The 20,336-nt window shown below is 40.0% G+C and overlaps 2 protein-coding genes across 2 annotated transcripts in view; both read left to right on the top strand.

Annotated features, from left to right (window-relative positions):
* Positions 1-1,646, top strand: part of LOC118766412 — a 38,994-nt gene extending 37,348 nt beyond the window's left edge. The window contains exons 2-3 of the mRNA XM_036509809.1: positions 50-1,482; positions 1,620-1,646. Coding sequence (XP_036365702.1) covers positions 91-1,482; positions 1,620-1,646 — 1,419 coding nt within the window. The 5' untranslated portion in view covers positions 50-90. The remainder of the gene's footprint in view (positions 1-49; positions 1,483-1,619) is intronic.
* Positions 1,473-5,159, top strand: LOC118766408 (receptor-type guanylate cyclase gcy-4-like). Its single transcript, XM_036509807.1, has one exon. The coding sequence runs from the start codon at positions 1,657-1,659 to the stop codon at positions 5,137-5,139; it is 3,483 nt and encodes a 1,160-aa protein (XP_036365700.1). The 5' UTR covers positions 1,473-1,656; the 3' UTR covers positions 5,140-5,159.
* Positions 5,160-20,336: the final 15,177 nt, after the last annotated feature.

Here is a 20,336-nt window from a genome sequence, read left to right as displayed (position 1 = left end):
AATGAATCATTATTTATAAAATTATTGTTAGTTGTGTTTGTTTTTGCAGACACGATCCTCCCAGTAACAAGGACGTAAGCAGTTTCAAAGATGTTCTCCTTGGAGCGTACTCATTATTATAGCAGTCACATCTTCCTGTTTTATCTACTGCTGTTGGTTACCGCAAAACAATATAATCTTCGATTGGACGAACACAACTCGCCTCCTAAAGTTATACCAACTAGTCCATACAACTTGAAGTACTCAGTACCATTAAATGAACTGACTAGTTATCCAATTTTTGCCTATTTTTATAGGTTGGATGGAAGTGAAGTTAAGGATGGTTCTCTAAACGATCAAGAAGTAACAGTGACCAGTAGGAGTACTGCGAACGTTGACAACTGGAGAATATCCGGTGGTAAGCTATGTCAAAACACTAATCCTGATGTATTTCTACCCATGAGATATAATCGCCACACATATGTCAAGAAATGTGGCTCGACAATCGGACCGACCACACTAAAAGCGAAAGTATTCAATGGAACCATTATAATCGATTGGGTTATGCATTCTCACGATGCGTATTTAGTGCCAGACACCGACCGAATATATAGAATCGATGTCCCTGGTCTATCTATTTCGATAGACACGCATCCTTTCCGTATAACCACTCCTGCTGCTAAACTCGTCATCACCAAACAACCACCAGTACAAATCGGAGCCAACACAGGTTTTACCGTTAAAGCCGAGATACATGATAATGTAGGTAAAGTTATTACGTCGGGTCTAGACTCCATCGCTTTTGTAGAGTTGACTGTACCATATCGCTATAAAGAATTTTATTATCGAAAGAATCTAGACATGATGTTGAAACACACGGACATCCGATTGGCAGGCAAATCGACCATGATACACCAAAGTACCAATGATATAATTATACGACAACAAGCCGTAGCTGGTAAAGTTACATTCAAAGACATTCGGATTTTAGATGTTGCTGTCGGCTTTCGCTTGAATTTAACTATGTATATGGCGAGAGATCCATGGATCAGAATACCGAACTGTAAAACTTGCTATGATGATTTAACTCGTAAAAATATTTATGAATCCGAAAACTATGTTAAATTTTTTGATTTATCCGACAGCATTATTGATGGAATTCCAGCTATGGCTTTTACGAATCCTATTAATATTCAGTCCCAGAAACTTGCAAGGTTATTAATTAGTCACAAATTAAAAAATGACTCAAGTAACATAATTACTCGAAATTTTCCTCTTCCAGGAGACATTAAAATAATAATTGTAGATTCTAACAATAATAGAATTTACTCTGGTCCAGATTCCAATATAAACCTCAATATTACAACACGCCCTCCGAATGCATGCCTTTCAACGGATATGACAAGATCAATAACAGGTGGCTTGGCGGAACTGAGAGGTTCATTTTGTTCAATTATGACTACGGTGGTGATGGAAATTACCTCATCTTCACATTCATTTGCAGTAGTGAATTCTCCACTTTTTTCTGTGATTGGTCTAGTTCACATAGGACACATTGGGGATTTCAATACAGCTGGAACGATTAAAAGTCCTTATCCACATATAGATACTTTTGTAAAATTTGCTGCTGCTGACATAAGCTGGGGCGAGATTCCTGGAATTTTTGAACAGTATGGTATGTCAATTGCAGTTGAATCAATCAACACTAATGATGAAATAGAATTTACTGTTCAGCAGTACCAAATGTATAAAGAAACACATCAAAATACCGATTCGGAATTGAGAGGTATCCTTCTGTCAGCAAGTTCGTTGATTACAAAAGCCGTAGCCAGAAACTCAATGATAGACAACATTCCAGTCATTGCATTGACTGAGAAAGATAATTCTTTTCTGCGATACAATTTATTCAATAAAATTTGCTGGGGATGGCCAGAAATTTACAGTTTTTTTCTGAGAGCTTGTAAAGCTAGAAGATGGCTCAAGATAACATCTATCAGCTCCAGCGGAAGGACTGTTGATATTGAATTCTTCAACAAAGCACAATTATTCGACATTAAGATCGCAATGCCAGTGGTCGTCCCAGAATTCGATTCTTTCACCGGTACCACTTGGCAACCAGAATTTTATGGTGAAGCAATGAGATCTCTAAAGGATGCCGGAACAAAAATAATTATTTGTTTTTCCACTCGCTCTTTACCATACATTTTGCGTTCTGGAATCCGATTTGGTGTTTCTGCACTCGACGGTTATCAGTGGCTTTTTATAAGTGAAGATGCTCGATCCTTTCCTTTAATGAACGAAGGCGTCTGTCAATGGGAACCGAAATGTACCTATGCTTATCGTGGGTCACTACTATTTATAGAAAATTACAATTTTGGAAACTTCCGGACCGAAAGATGGCTACATACACTCGAAAGATTTTATAGCATTGACAGAACAGAGTATTTAGGAAGTAAAGCAATATATCCAAATGAAGAACTAGCATCTTATTTGGCACTGGGTTATGATGCCATGTGGCTGTTGGCTCAAGCAATCAGCAATATAGTTTCCCGACAAAAGACCGCTTTTGGAGATGAAATTTCAAATGAACTGAAAAAAATTAATTTGAATGGACTGTCGGGAAAGGTGCGTCTCGATGAGACCGGTAAAAGATCTGACTTTAGGGGAAGTATCATTTTGATTAATCCTATCGGCAATGCTTCTGATTCCGACCCTAATTTAGTAGCTCTCCCGATAAGACTTGTACTATATAAAGAGTCTGGTGAAGTAGAGGTGAATTACCAAGCTAAATACCCATTGAATAAACCTCCATATAATTATGTACTACCACCAATGTCGCTTCCCATGGCTGATACGTACAATATTAGAAAATATTCTTCAATTTCAGGAATGATTAGCGCGCATGACAATATATTAGCTAAAGCTCCAAACGAACCATGGCCATCTATAGGCTTTCGCCGGAGGGAGAAGGTAGTAACACCTTTTAGGTGTAAACAAAACTGTGGTAATCTTATATCGCAAGACGATGTTACAGTATTCAATAATGGTGTCTGCATTGCGGAGAACGTGTGTGTATGTAACAAAGGCTATTTAGGAGATGGGTGTATGAATGTTTCATGCAGTTGCGTTCATGGCGGATGTAACACTCCAGACGTATGTACCTGTAAATCGGGCTGGAAAGGGCCGCGCTGTGACCAACCGGTATGTAACACTCCTTGCTTACATGGAAAATGCGTGAAGCCCGATAAATGCCAGTGTAGATCATCAATGTGGCTCGGTAAATATTGCTCAATACACCTTGCAGCCATTCTCGTTCCAGTTATTTGTTCCCTAGTGTTGCTCATATGTTTTATATATCTATTGATAAGGTATTTAATCAAACGCATCCAACTCAGAACTGCACTGGCAAATCTCGAGTGGCTCGTTATCTGGGACGAAGCTGTTAAAATCGATTCTCAAGAAAAAGATTCGAAGAACGTTTCAACTGCGACCCATGTTAGTCGAATGTTTAATGATTTGTACACGTGGAAGCGTGAGAAATGGTTTGTGAAACGCTTCAACAGTAGAACCGTTGACCTTGATGATGAAGCGGTCCGACTAGAAATGGTTGAACTGACGACTTTGAATCACAAAAATTTAATCATTTACGGTGGAGCCTGTCTCACATATCCAAACGTGTCTTTTTTTCTTGAGCCGGCGAATAAAGGCAGTCTTGAAGATATTCTTATCAATGATGCTATACAACTTGGTTGGGATTTCCGATTTTCTTTTCTAAAAGACATCTGCTGTGGAATGGATTTCATTCACAGTAAAACTAATATCGGCTCTCATGGACGTCTCAAATCATCGAATTGTTTACTTGATAACCGCTGGTGCATTCGTTTGTCCGGTTTTGGCGGTCCATCAATTCGCTATGGACAGTACCTTATGGCTGGAGAAGAGAAAGATTGGCAGTATGAATTATTAAAGATGAACGAACTTTTTTGGACGGCTCCTGAACTACTAATAACTGTTGAGTGTCTAAATGACGTTCAGATGGGTACTAAAGAAGGGGATGTCTATTCATTTGGAATAATTGCTTCTGAAATTGCCACCAGAGACATACCGTACGCTTATGAACGGATGTTCCTATCTGTAAGCGCTATTTTGGATCTCATAGTGGAGAAAGACAGTCCTCTTCTAGAAGATGAGAGAAAAGTATGGCAGTCAATTGGAGGCGATATATTTGTTATTCGGCCACAACTTAAAAGCGAACATTTGCCAGAGGGGAAAACAACTCAGAGAAAATTTCTCAAAATGCTTGATGACGTATGGAACGATGAACCTCTGCTCAGACCTCCATTTTCAAAGCTTCTTGTAGTGCTAGATAATATTCATCCGACAAAGGGAGAACTAATGGACAACTTAATTCGACTATTGGAATCTTATTCCAATAATCTCGAACAAGTGGTGATTGAGCGTACCCACGACCTCGAAGTAGAAAAGGCTAAAATTGATCATATTATAAGTCAAATGTTGCCCAAAAAAGTGGTAGAGGAATTAAAACACGGAAATAAAGTGGAACCAGAAGACTTCAACTGTGTCACTGTATTTTATAGCGATATAGTCGGGTTTACAACGATCGCGAAAAACAGTCAGCCTATGCAAGTGGTTGATCTGTTGAACAACCTTTACAGCACATTCGATTCTATACTGCACAAATATGACGTCTACAAAGTGGAAACTATCGGAGATGCTTATGTTGTTGCAAGTGGCGTCCCCGAACGAAATGGAAATGCTCATGCAGGTGAAATTACGACAGCAGCAATGGACTTAGTCATAACCATGTTGGCAATGAAAGTACCGCATTTACCAGACTGTAAACTTCTGTTGCGAATCGGCGCTCACTCTGGACCAGTTGTTGCCGGAGTTGTTGGTTTAAAGATGCCGCGCTACACCCTTTTTGGCGACACAATGTTAATTGCAGCCACGATGGAATCGACTTCAGAACCTTTGCGTATTCAGCTTAGTGAACACACAGTAAAAATTCTTGATCAACTCGGAGGATATGAAACTGAGCTACGCGGAGAAATGACTGTTGCTGGACGTGCTCTGACAACTTTCTGGCTGATAAGTAAAGACGGGTACGAAGGAACCCTTCCTCAGGTTGCTAGTAAATAAATGCTGAACCGGTTGCGCCTTGGCAGTGCATTCTTGTACATTTCTTCAACCTCACTATTGTCAGAGTTATTAATGATAACCAGTCTCAAATCATTGTTATCGTCATTGTTGGTATATAGTAATAATAATGATGATGGTGATGATGATGACAACAGCAACAACAATACCAGCAGTAATAGTAGTAGTAGTAGTAGTAGTAGTAGTAGTGGTGATGGTGGTGGTGGTGGTGGTGGTGGTTGTGATGGTGGTGGTAGTAGTAGTAGTAGTAGTAGTAGTATTAGTAGTAGTAGCTGCAGTAGTAGCTGCAGTAGTAGCTGCAGCAGCAGCAACAGCAGCAGCAATAGCACTAGTAGTAGTAGTAGTAGCAGCAGCAGCAGCAGTAACAGTAGCAACAGCTGTAGTAGTAGTAGTAGTAGTAGTAGTAGTAGTAGTAGCTGCAGTAGTAGCTGCAGCAGCAGCTACAGCAGCAGCAGCAATAGCACTAGTAGTAGTAGTAGTAGTAGTAGTAGTAGTAGTAGTAGCTGCAGTAGTAGCTGCAGCAGCAGCAATAGCACTAGTAGTAGTAGTAGTAGTAGTAGTAGTAGCAGCAGCAGTAGCAGCAGTAGTAGTAACAATATCGACAATGGCGTTAGGAAGGGCATCCAGCCGTAGAAACATTGCCAGATCAGACTGGAGCCTGCTGCAGCCTTCTGGCTTCCCAGACCTCAGTTGAACCGTCCAACCCATGCTAGCATGGAAAGCGGATGCTAAACGATGATGATGATGATGATGATGATGATGATGATAATTATTTCATTGATCAGAAGGACTAGTACAAGGACGAGAAACAAAACAATGAACATTTACATCGAGTAAACAGGTGAAATCAAAGTCAGAGGATAATAAAATATTAACAAGAAAAGATTACCAAAGAGAATAGGGGCAACCAACTAAGAATTTTTTTTTGTGGGGGGGATGTACATCAAGTCCCGGATTACTTTGACACATCGAAAGTAAAATATCCTCATCTCTATGGTTCTTGCCGTTTATTTACAGTCGCAAAAATCATAGAAGGTCTATTTAACCTATTTCTAATTTAGGCACAAAGCCAGCGACTTTTAGTTGATACCACACCAAACGCCAGTGCTTGAATGCTACTTTATTTTATCAATCCCGGAGGCACGAAAAGTAAACTTTTACTCGGTGGTTAACTCAGAATATAAGAGAGCCGATAGAAATATCGTAAAGTATTTCAGCCCGACGCTCTAATAATTCTGTCAATCCACTGCCAGTAAGTAGTAGTAGTAGTAGTAGTAGTAGTAGTAGTAACAATGGGGCGGATACGAAAACTTATAAATGGAATGATAAAAAGAATCATGACATATGAGTATTCATGATGATTATGACCATTGCTCAATCCTTCTGATAGAGGAAGATTCAAGGGCCAATTGAAGAAATCCACCATTTAAGAACTCCCTTAAGACCAAGAGAAACTGCTCCCCCACCTCCCAGTTATTACAGGCTTATACTGAGAACGTTTTCACTTTCACCTACTCCTCAATAAATTCATTTATCTCCGCCGTTAATATTTTACAGATTGCTGGTGTGGATCATTCACTAATTCTTTTGAGCGATCGGTAGTGGACATTCTAGGTAATAAGCGCTTAGTCTCAGCCTTTTCTTCACGCTGGACTGCAGCTCTGTCAAGAAGACAAGCTGCAAAGAAATACCTCACGAATGGTGCAGAGAATGCCTACCGCACCATGGTGCTGGCAGCAGATGGACTACACAACTAGTAGAATTCGTCCTTTTCAGAATAAATTGAATACCAAATGCTCAAGTTTGATCAGATTGTAATTAGAGCAACGCATAATGGTCAGGTGGTAAATCATAACTGAGTCGATGTTGGTATTCGTTACTTTTGCCCGACCTCCGAACTTTTGAGGACAGCTTCCTTTAAGCCCATTTCTAGGTAAAGCTGGCTACTCTGTTCGTTACCTTATTCCAGAACCGAACCAGACACCGAACAGTTTAATCGGTTCCACGACACCATCCCATGGCATGGAACTGCCTCTCCAGGTACCGATCTGCAAGCTCACGGATTTGTCCAGGTTAATCTTAGTTTATTAATACCATCTCGTATTCCTCTGAAATAATCTTTTCTACTATAGGAAAAAAGCCTGAAATTTGGGGGAGGGGGATAGTCCATTTCCTCAACCCCGGTATTTCACTGGTACTTAATTTATCGACCCCGAAAGGATGAAAGGTAAAGTCGACCTCGGCGTAATCTGAACTCAGAACATTGCGGCAGACGCTAAGCGTTTTGCCCGGCGTGCTAACGATTCTGCTAGCATTCCTCCGGAATAATGCCGAACGCCTCCACTTCGCTGGATGAACCTGTTCAAGATTGCGCTTCCTCGACCTGAACACCGACGACAAGCACCGATATTTTCGCTAACATCTTGGCTAAAATATTTGCAGAGTTGTGGACTGAAAATTGTCTTTACTGTGTCCTTTCTCAGCAGTGTTACCACTCTCCTGCTCACAGCGCTAGAAATTCTTTAGTTCTCTGCTGATCGCAATAGACATCTCCCAAATCATTGCCAAACAAATTTGACACAGATTCGAAAAAATCGAAGTGCAGGCCAACCAAACCAGTCTTGTGCAACTGCTCCTGGCCTCCAGTATTTCAGCTGCTTTCCAGAGCATTTCGTAACCTCTGACCAGAGTGGCGACAAGCCACCGAGATTCGAAATAAATCCACTACCATCTTCAACCTATTGTTCGCCTGAAAAGACGAGCGATGTGTCGTCGAAAGCCGCACCCACTTATCCGGAACCGTGTTGCACGCGCCTGCCATGACCTAATTGTGGTTTTGTTGCCACGTCGCGCCTCCGCACTCGAGCCCATTGAATAGCTTCTATTACTTCGTGTTTCGTTACACGGTTCTTAGCCCTGGCAACGTAACCTTCGCATTTCACTCTGAGGAAATGGCCAAGAGCCATTCTCACCGCTACCATGGCGGTCGCGATTCCTTTAATAATTATCCCTTCTAGACTGCTAACTCCAACTTTTTTTCTTCCTATCGCTAGCTCTTTGTTAAACGCTACTGAGTCAGATCTGATCGCTCATTTAAGGGTGTCCCACCACTGTTTGTGGACGATTTCTCCCGTCAAATGCTATTTAACTAATTTATTAATCTGGTCCTTGTTGCCTTTGCGCACCAGTAAGGACACGTTAAATTTCCAGCAACCTGGTCCTTGTCTAGAGGTCCTATCAAAATCGATCGAATAAATCGCAAATTTGTGGTCTGTGTAGTTGATGTTCACATTATCCCCATCGGCTTACCTGTCAAATACCCCATCTAGTAACGATCTAGATGATCTATTGCAATTGTTTTATATCCACAGTGGCACATCAGAGAAATCGAGTCAGTACCTGACAGATAATTGAAACATCTAAGCAGGTTTACGAGGTTTTAGTACTCCTTCTTTGCTCTAGCCCCACATTCTCTCCGTGCGTCTAAAATACTGTTACATTCCCCTACAAGTGATGATAATGGGACGTTTCTAACTAGAGCTTCTTCTAATCTATTTTTCTATCGCTGTTTCTATACTAAACCTTATCGATTCTATTTTAATCGCTCATTTTTTAAAGCGTACCTCCATTTGTTGTTAAACGATTGCTCCCGTCATAGCTCGATTAATTAATTCGCTTATCCGGCCTCCGTGAGCTTGGTGTGCGAAAGCAACTCATTCAGCTCCCAGTAACCGGGATCCTGACTACAAAATCTATCTAGGTCGACCGTATAGATCACAGATTTGTGATTTGGGTAACCGACAATTTTGAATTGTGGTCAACCTATGCTATCCTATCTGCAAGTCTACAGAATACTCCATCTAGAAACGATCTGAACGATCCGATTCGTTTTGTTCACGTTCATACTGCTGCATTCTGGAAATCCAAATGGTACGTGACAGATTGTTGGAAACGTCTGAGTAGGTATGTAAGACTTTTGCACCTCCTCTTTTGTTAGCTAGGCCTGCACAGTCCCTTACATGCATCCAAGATACTGTTCCGATTACCCATATGCACTAAAGAGCGACACGTTTCTAGGAAGGCCTCAAGACGCCCGAAGAAGTCCGGCCGACCGCGCCTCCTGCCGGGGCAGCGCGATGTACTTGTTTGTTTGAAGGAATGGCCTTTGCTACTGGTCAAATATCACCGACTTACCTTCTAGGTCCCGGAAGATGGTTTGTATCACAAGATCCAACCCTTTTCAAAACAGCACAGCGACTCCGCACCCCCATTCCATCAGGTATAGAGATGCATGTACCTCGTAGCCGCCAAAAGTGAATGTGAAGGCTCGTATCCCTGAAACTCTGATCTCGCTGATGGTCATCACATCAACAGCAAGTGTTTGGAAGTCGTTGAGAAAGTGCCCCTGTTTCCAAGACGACTCCAGTTTACGTGCATTCACGCAGCCTATTTTGAGGAAGATTATGCTCAATAAGAAGGAACCTCTTACCTTATTCTTGTGGAAGGACCATTGTTTTTCCCTTCCGGTTAGTTGTGGATATTTTCACAAGGAGTTCTTAATATATTCTTTTGTATATCCACGGATATTTTCTATCCCGTCGGGATATTTTGTTTTCAGTTTGTAGTATGCTTGTTGGTCAGTTCTAAGAACCAGTCATGTGGTGGTGTTATAAAATCATTGAGCTTAATGTTTGTCTGTTGATAGGTATATTCAATTAATTCTTTATCGTGTGCTTATGGCCATGTAGTTGAAATTTTTTCGTTTCTTCAGTTTGCTGTTGGTGAATGTGAATTTAGTTGCGTTTATGATGGTATTTGTTGGTGTTTATGGTGATGATGATGTTTGTGGTGATTGTTGTGTATCTCGTGACGGTGGTGATTGTCGTTGTGGAGTTGATGTTGCTATTCCTACAGGGCTGCTGCTTTTAATTTTCTCCTGCCAGCTTTATGTATTTATGAGTTTACATCTTGTTTTTCTCTTCTTACGAGGATGGTTTTGTTTTATTTTTTTCTTCGTATGACATATCAGAGTGAGCTGAAGTGGGGAGGAGAATGTTCCGTGGCTTTCATATTGTTAGTGTTGTGATTTTTGTAAGAATTGGGTATTTTCGAGTTGCTACTGATGTCGTTTTTCTATGGCTCATGCGTTTGGAGCCTCTGCTGGTGCTGTTACTGTCTCTGGGACTGTTGCTGCTGGTGTGTTTGCCCATTGGTGAGGTTGTGACCACTGTACTTGTAGCATTGGTAAAAGTGGGCGGCTTGCTTCTTTCGTAAATAGTGTCACAGATCCACATATGTAGCATTTTGGTTTTCTCCCTCCATTATCGCGAATAGATGGAGACCATCCGGGAGGTTGATCAGGTCAGCTATGTCTTCTGGCTAGTATAGTCAGTTCCATACCACACCCTCACTGTTTCAGTATTTTCTTTATCTCGAATGGTTTCATCCTCCTCAACACCAACCAAGACGGCTGTCACTATATAGGTGATAGTTCTGGTGACATGTTTATCACTCTTACTTTTGCTAGGCACTGGGGACTGGGTAGAGTTCTTTATTCCTCAGTGAAATTTTACCTCATTTTCTGTCCCGAATATCACTTAAACCGTGTATTATTTGTTTTCTCTCTGGTGATATAAGCCTTGTTTCCAAACTCCCCCAAAGACACTTTTACATTTGAGCATCGGTTTTCCGCGATGTTGTTCCAATGCATCTCTAAGTGTTTTCCGCTGGAGGGTTTAGAGTTACACTTTACACATTGCTGCTAGCTCGTCGGCTATGTATTGAAATGCTTGTTTTGATACTAACTGTTGACAGTAGTCTTGGTAGAAAACTCCTGGTATCTTTTTCTGTTTGGCTTTCACTTTTCAATTCCTTCAATTTTGTTCCAATTGATTTCAAATTTAGGGTATTGATGTAGTTTTATTGAAATGAAATTCATTTTTGCCATAAATTAATAAAAAAAAGTTTATAGCTTCTAAAGTTTGCAAATTTAGCCAATTGAAAGCCACAGATACATTGGTGGCTGGGTCCATAGTAACAAGCCAAACTGTTCTGTAGTCTGCCTTCCCGTTTGTTTGTTTGTTTTGTAATTACGTTCTCGTTACGAAATATGTATTGTTTAAATCAGTGTTTCCCAACCTATTTCCACTCCCAGGCCCCACTAAAACTTTCCAGAAAAATGTATGCGCTACTGGTGATTAGAAAAAAGCTTTATTTTTAATATTTTATCACAATCATTAAATAGGAAGCAGGTCTACGGTTATGGCCACTCTGTGGTCAGGTTTCTTAAGGAAAATTCAAATTCTACTAAATTTAAGTTCATTTCAAGATCAAACTATACTTAATAAACTTACTTTTTTCAGGAAATTTTATATCTGTTTAGACCTTTAATGAAAAGTATCCCTCATATTAAAACTTATCAATGCTAAATAGACGCTACCATGACTAAAACAAAACGAAGGTCAAATGTGTTTGCCTAATTGAAGCATGAAAAGATATTTTTTATTATAGAAAATGTAAGTTTGAAATTTCTTTTTTGAAAAAAAAAAACGGAACAAAGCATTTTTTTATGTTTCTCATACTTGAAACAGTGAGTTAGTTATCTCTAGATGTTTTATCCTTTCAGCATAAAAAGTCATGATGAACTTAGGATAAACTTTGTACAACCCTAGACAATTTTTGGTGCTACTTTGGCGTGTGATCTACAACTTAAAGGGCGATTACTTTAGGTTACTTTTTAGTTACTTTTCAATTTCTGAAAACCCTTAAGATGTTGGCTAAAGATTTTTTACAATAAATTCTTTTGTGCATACTTAGCATGTCTTGCAAACAACTTGCACATGCAAGGGCTACCAGTCGTGAACTCCGCATACCGGAAGCCAGGTCATCAGGAGAGAATGCGCGCCGTTTCGGGGCCTACCTCTCGACTGCATCTATGCGCACCATTACTGATATGAGGCCCCGCTTGCTAGGTCAACTGGTTATTAAATATAGCTCAATATTACTCTAGCCATCGCTCATCGTCTCTTTTTAACCAAGTCCAGTGGCTAGCCTTCTCCACTGTAGTTTGGATATCGGTCATAGTGAGTTAAGCCTAACGATAACAAAAGTCGTCTCACACTGTGTCCAACAAACCCTCTACATCTGACTTCGATTGGAAAATTCCCCGCTTTCCAGCCTGTGTTTTCACATTCCTCGAGGAGGTTTACATAACGGTCAGTCTTTCGAGCCCGAGCGGCGTCCATGTTATCTTCATGAGGAACCGTTAACTCGACTAGATTTACAATTTTCTTCCCTTCACACCTCATCAAAATGTCGGTTTTTTTCGTAACTGGAATGGGAAAGAGTCCTTCGCACCCAGGTAAATCTGCAGTCACCTCCCAATAGCCGTTCCACTTTTCATCTCTCACAGGAAGTTTCTTCTTGAAACGGATCCGCTGACCGAAGGTAATGAAATCTCTAGTTGGTACTTTCAATGGATTTTTTCAAAATTCTTACAATTTCAATAATAATAATAAAACCATGTATCATTTATGTCTTTGTAAATAATAAGAAGAAACCACGAATAAATAACGTAATAATTAAAATAAGCTATTAGATCACACAAGTTTGACAGTCGCAAGTTTTGCAACGTAAAGAAACTAAAAACTAACCTAAAGTGATTGCCCTTGGAGTTGTAAATCGCACGCCAAAGTAGCACCCAATTATTTTACAGCAAATCGCCGTGCCATTTGTATAAGATACATAAAAAGATTAATAATTTATCGACTTTTAATAATTATATACTTTCCTTAAAGATATATCCACACTAGGGCATTAGAATAGTGCTATACTGTAACGAACAGTCTTCACACAATATGCTTGGCTCGAGGGATAGGTTTGGTTAGGCTGAGCATAGGTCTGTTTGCTGTGAAAAAAAGATTTTCACAATTCCATATCCCACTAAAAAGAAAACAAATTAAAAAGAGTTTGATCCCGTACCCCACCACAATTTTCTCAGGCACCACCGGTGGGTGTATTTCCCATGTTGAAAGTCACTGGTTTACATGAACTGAACTATTGTTTGTTTTCTCGTAAACGTTCAGTTTCTTTTGTTTGTTTTATCGCTATTTTTTTCGTATTATATGCCTGTTCCAAAATTTCACATGACTATTCTTCAAAACATATTAAATCTTCTGTCTTTGAATGTTTTGTCGTCCTTATGTTGTCATCACGTACAAAATGCCAGCTCCCAAATACATAATTATTGAAAGTAATCTCAAATAATGTTATATGAATATAAAAATTGCAACCTAATATTGCTGTACGATATAGAAACATTTGTACCCTGGCAAAATTAAAGCTTGTTTGTGTTCAGATTGTCCTTGCACAGAGGCCATCCGGATACCCGTCTTCGCCGTGAACAGAGATTAATCTTCTCTCTTCGCTCCTTTGCACCATATGAGCTCAACTATCCTCCCCTCTTCATCTAACCTTCCTCCTTCTCCCTTCTCTTCCTCTCACACCCACTTCCTCCCACCCACCTCTCTTCTCTTGCTCTGACACCTACTTCCTCTCTTCACTCCTACCCATCTTCTCCCTTCCACCCTCTCCCTTTATCGTCACCCACTCCCTCGTTACCCCACCCTACACATTCCAACCCCACCATCTCTATACATCCCATCCCACCACCACATCATCCCTTACACCCCACTCCCACATACCCCATCCCTACCCCCTTCACCCAACCCACCCCCACCCTTGCTTACTCCACTCTCGCTTAAACCCACCCACCCCACACACCACTACACCATACACCACCACACAACATCTTGCCATACCACACACCACCATACCACTCCACACCACATCACACACCCCGCACACACTAGCACTAACTACTTCCCAGCACCCACACCAGTGCACACACTAGCACTGACCACTTCCAAGCACACACACGCACACGTCAAGGTCATCAGCCCCCATCCGCACGCACATACACACGCGCGCGCACCTTCATTTTAGGATCACCTCTACTTTATTATCTCCCCTTCTTCCTAGCTCTCCAATGTGACCTCTCTGTCCGACATTTGCCATGATAGATCGCTAGCCACTAAACCTTCTTTATTTTCTCTCCCTGTTTATTTCTGTGTTCCTTTCTGTCGAAGATCGTAGTCTCGAAACGTTAAAAAAATTTCTTACTTCCCGAGCGTTAAACTAATACATTTGTTTGTTGTCTACACACCCGTCTTCGTCTTTTTTTTTGTAAATTTTCACTATATATATATATATATATATATAATATATTATATATATATATATATATATATATATATTATATATATATATATATACATACACACCACGCATACATACAGTGGGATATATATATATATATATATATATATAATTAATACAAAAATCTTAGGGTAGCAAAAATATTTATAGAAAAAATTCTTTGCTACCAGTGGTCTAGCGAGAAGGAAAAATTTAGTAAATAGACTATACATTATTCATAGAAAAATACAGTGTACATTCAAACACATAAGAGATAAACCAATAATAGGATATCTGACTCTAGAAAGAGCAGTTAAAACTCCAAGCCACTAATAGTTGCAATTCTGAAAGGGAATGAAAAATAAAAACATTTACATTATTTTTCATTCCCTTTCAGAATTGCAACTATTAGTGGCTTGGAGTTTTAACTGCTCTTTCTAGTAAGTCAGATATCCTATTATTGGTTTATCTCTTATGTGTTTGAATGTACACTGTATTTTTCTATGAATAATGTATAGTCTATTTACTAAATTTTACCTTCTTGCTAGACCACTGGTAGCAAAGAATTTTTTCTATAAATATTTTTGCTACCCTAAGATTTTTTAATTAATTAATTATATATATATATATATAATATATATATATATACATACATACATACATACATACATACATACATACATACATACATGCATACATACATACATACATACATGCATGCATACATATAGAGGGATATATATATATATATATATATATATATAGGCAGAGTAGTTGGTGGAGGTACGTTTTTCATGCCTATATATCTGTGCACATCTTTCAATGCTGTGTATGTCATAAGGTCTGAAAATTTAACGGAGCCCCCAAAAGACATTTTAAGATCCACAATGATCAGAACTTAACTGCAGCTCTTGGTGGTCCAAATCAGATAGGCAATCTATGTGGGTGTCTTTTCAATACATTGCGTGGTTTAAAAAGCCACATCAAATGCCATGATGGATCTAAGGTGTAAATACAAGAGGTGGTCAGACTATGCATATATATACATACACACATATATATACAGGGATATATATAAATGTGTGTATGCGTGTGTGTGTGTGTGTGTGTGTGTTGTGTGTGTGTGTGTGTGTGTGTGTGTGTGTGTGTGTCTGTCTGTTTTTGTTGGTTTGTTTGTGACTAAATGTAGGGACAAATATAAGGTAAGTCGATATACAGAAAATATTAAATACATTTAATACAAAAAATATACTTACGTATACATAATTTTTTTTTATTAAATCCAACTTACACAGAATGGAAATGATATCAGGAATTAAGGAGGTTGTGTAGGAATTTTACGAATCCAACAGCTGTTTCTGGGGGCTTTGTGGTTCAAAACAATGCTTGTAACTTGATTTCATGATGAGATACCACCAGCGTCCGTGATCAGGAAGAAGTTTACATTTGAGGTGTTGGCAGAATGGAGATTAAAGATGGAATGTAGAACTAAGTGTATTAGAAAAAGGAGTTGCGGTGTTTAAATAGAGAGTAGTGGAAGGAGGACATAGTTTTGGGGGTTAAGCTTAATAATGAGGCTAGTGATAGGAGTAGAGGTGGAAGAAGGGAGAAGGGTAGCTTAGGTCGTATGTGAAAGAGGACCTTTGTGTTAGTTTGTTTGAAGGCTGAGATAGAGAAACAGTGATGGCTGCTATTGGATGGGGTGTAGTGGGGTGTTATGGTCAATAGAGGAATATGGAATTGAATAGAGGGATGTGAGTAGGGTAGTTTTCAAAGGTGTGGGGGTATTGTTAAATACTTTTTGAGACTGAGCGTGGTGGTGAGGTTACGATTCTCTGAAGTAATGAGAGTTATGAAAGCTAAAATAGTTAATAATTCTTTTAGACGTAACTTACACTTGCCAATTTTTGCATTGTGTGGGGGAGCTTCGCCTACTGTGGACCAGGATAGGGTGTATGGAATATTTTGGGATTTGAAGTTTCTAAAGAGGTTGACAATTTACTATTTGGATTGGTGAAAGAGTTCATGTTTGCATGGTAGCTGCGCTTGAAATCTTTGCTTGGTGGGAGCATGGTGTCATAACATGGCACTTGTATATTACATTTTTGAATAAACAGGAACCTCCAAGGGCGCATAACTATTTTCTCCTTCCACTACTCTCTATTTAAACACCACAACTCCTTTTTCTTATACACTTAGTTCTACATTCCATCTTTAATCTCCATTCTGTCAACACCTCAAATGTAAAATTCTTCCTGAACACGGACGCTGGTGGTATCTCACCATGAAATCAAGCTACAAGCATTGTTTTGAACCACAAAGCCCCCAGAAACAGCTGTTGGATTCGTAAAACTCCCACTCAACCCCATTAGTTCCAGATATCATTTCCATTCAATGTAAGTCGGACTTTTAAAAAAAATTTATATGTATACATAAGTACATTTTTGCATCAAATGTATTTAATATTTTCTGTATATCGACTTGCCTTACATTTGTCCCTACATTTACTCTTGTATCTGCTCAAGTTCAAATCTCTTGAGCACTACGAAGTGTATTCTATACAGAGAGTACTTGTCCCCAGAATGGGCCCCAATTATGCCAACCTCTTTGTAAATTATGTAGAGGAGCAAATCTTTGATCCCAGAGATTTATGGTCGTTACACTGACGACTGCATTCGAGCCACAACTCAACGATTTTATTTCTTTCAACGCCTATCACCCAGCTTTGGAATTCCCCCACACCATATCTGAAACTTCTGTTTGCTTTCTGGACATATCCGTCAAAATATACAATGCCCACCTCCCCACCTCTGTCTAATATAAACCTACTGACTTCCACTCCTACCGACAAACAAATTGAAATTGCTATACCTTTCTCTCAATTTCTTCGCCTTCGATGACTTTGCAGCATCGATTCGGATTTCGAATCCCATTGCGACAGCTTTTTTTCTAAATCTAGGGTATCCTCCATCGGTTGTCAACCCAGCACTCCACCGAGCCCGAGCCATCAACCGCACCGCAGCTCTACTACCATCTCCACGCACTTCCACCGACCGTATTCCATTCTCTCTCACCTACCACTCGTCCATCCTCCCTCTAAAGCACAAACTCACCCACAGCTTTTGCATTCTTCAACAACCGCCCCTATCTTTTCTACACCACCTCTCTTGTCTTTTAAAAAAGGTAGGAGTCTTAGAAATCTCTCTGTTAGAAGCTTCACAACTCCCAGCCCAGTACAACCAGGAACCTTTAAATGTTCTCGCCGACGATGTAACACATGTCCCTACATCAACAATATTACCACCATCACGGGGCCCAAGAAGCAATATCACATAACACACAACTTCTGTTGCACTTCGGTGAATCTCATATATTGCATCATATGCAAACTCTGCGGTGCTCTTTACATTGGAGAAACAGGGCAACGCCTTGGGTATCCCTTTCGTGAACATATCAGAAGCATAATGATACGTATGTCGGGCCAACTTGTTGCCTCCCACTTGAACACTGTGAATCATTCTACTGCAGATTCATCAGTGTCTGGCATGGCCTTGTACCACGGTTCCTCTTTCTCAAGGAAACGAAAGGAGCAACGTCCCATATTTGATCTTGGCACTATGTCCCCAACAGACATGAACGAACGTTTTTCGTTTCACGTTTTCACCTTCTCTTAATTCTTTTTACCCTTTTTAATCCTCCTTCCACCCTTTCTCTGCAACATTCCTGTATTTACTTACCTCTACTCTATCCATTACCCTTTTCTTTCTCCTTTCTGAACGCCCTCCCCTATAACTTCTATTTCACGTTAGCAACCCGTGTTATTCTCCGTCCATTATCAGTTGCAGCTAGTTTTTCAAGCTAAGAAGATGTAAACTCTGACATTTTTCTCATTTTCTTCTCTTTTTTTCTGCCCCATGACGAAAGATTGAATCCGAAACGTTGGATATTGCACTCCTCACGACAAGTTCACTGTACTCCTTTCACTTTTTTCCGTATTTTTCAAGTCTTGCCGGCGCAGAGCTACTAGATTATTTCCTGATTGTTATATATATATATATATATATATATATATATAATATGTGTGTGTGTGTATAGATGGATAGATAGACAGATATGTATATATTTACACACACATATCTATCTATATGTATAAAACGCAAGATGTGTGTCTGTCTGTGTGTTTGTCAAGTCGTTATAACTTGAGATTCACCCAACCGATTTTAATGAAATTTTACACATACATTACATAGGGTCTGCCTAATGCGGGCCCAGAGGTAGATTAACCGCATTTTTAAAGCATGTTTCGCAACGGTAAGAGCCGTAACTTGAAGAGTATCCAGTCGCTTTCCTCCAAATTTGTAACAAACATTAATCAGGCCCCTCGAATTGCTGTTGACTAAGGATATTTTCGACACCGACTATGGATTAATCAGATTTGAGTATACATAAAATTTTTTTTTTTTTTTTTACTTGTTTCAGTCATTTGACTGCGGCCACGCTGGAGCACCGCCTTTAATCGAGCAACTCGACCCCGGGACTTATTCTTTTGTAAGCCCAGTACTTATTCTATCGGTCTCTTTTGCAGAACCGCTAAGTAACGGGGACATAAGCACACCAGCATCGGTTGTCAAGCAATGCTAGAGGGACAAACACAGACACACAAACACACACACGCATATATATATATATATATACATATATACGACGGGCTTCTTTCAGTTTCCGTCTACCAAATCCACTCACAAGGCTTTGGTCGGCCCGAGGCTATAGTAGAAGACACTTGCCCAAGGTGCCACGCAGTGGGACTGAACCCGGAACCATGTGGTTGGTAAACAAGCTACTTACCACACAGCCACTCCTGCACTGGGTTTTATCCTTGTTTTAGGCCATTTTCCGACGATAAAATATTGACACTACTTATGCATTATAAGTACTGTATACTATTTTATGAAAATTCTTTTGTCCAATTTGGCAGAAGAAATGAGAAGAACATTAAAATTTTTGTCGATGCTCTGTTGATACTTCATGTTACCATCCCGCACACTAGCGGGCCATGTGCGTGAGTGTGCGGCTGGGTAGGGGCACAACAAACCCATTCATCCATTCTCCAGAAGTGCCCAGTTGATGTTTCATTTTTTCTAATCTTGCGCAAAACAGCATGGCCTGGCAGCGTGTCTGCTTTCTATGTCATCCATGTCTGAACTACACAATGCAAAATGTTCATACAAAGAAACAAACTGCTGTTGTGACTCAGTCATTTGAGTTTCACCGCGTGACCATTTCTGACTGCTACCCTCGCCACCTGCAATTAGTCCCCACCGTCTCCCAGAATTAATGATGATTTGAGTGAAATTGAATGCATTTGTTTTTAAAACTCAATTTTATTGATGTTTACCATGTGGATGGAAGCACTCCGTCAGTTACGACGATGAGAATTTCGGTTGATCCGAATCAACGGAACAGCCTGCTCGTGAAATTAACGTGTAAGTGGCTGAGCACTCCACAGACACGTGTACCCTTAACGTAGTTCTCGGGGATATTCAGCGTGACACAGAGAGTGACAAGGCCGGCCATTTGAAATACAGGTATAACAGAAACAGGAAGTAAGAGAAAGTTGTGGTGAAAGAGTACAGCAGGGATCACCACCATCCCTGCCGGAGCCTCGTGGAGCTTTAGGTGTTTTCGCTCAATAAACACTCACAACGCTCGGTCTGGGAATCGAAACCGCGATCCTATGACCGCGAGTCCGCTGCCCTATCCACTGGGCCATTGCGCCTCCACTCGTTTACCATGTTTAATATATGTTAAAAGGGTATAAATTTTGAACTTTGCTTATAATTTTAATTTTCATTTCCCGTTGGACCCCTCTTATTTGTCCATGACAGCTATTTTCGATTTGGCAGAATCATTTTCTTTACCTCCAC

This window comes from Octopus sinensis, linkage group LG15 (assembly GCF_006345805.1).
Source record: "Octopus sinensis linkage group LG15, ASM634580v1, whole genome shotgun sequence".
NCBI classification, from domain to species: Eukaryota; Metazoa; Mollusca; class Cephalopoda; order Octopoda; family Octopodidae; genus Octopus; species Octopus sinensis.
Note: the sequence above shows the minus strand (reverse complement) of the source record. Positions and strands in the feature narration are given on the sequence as shown.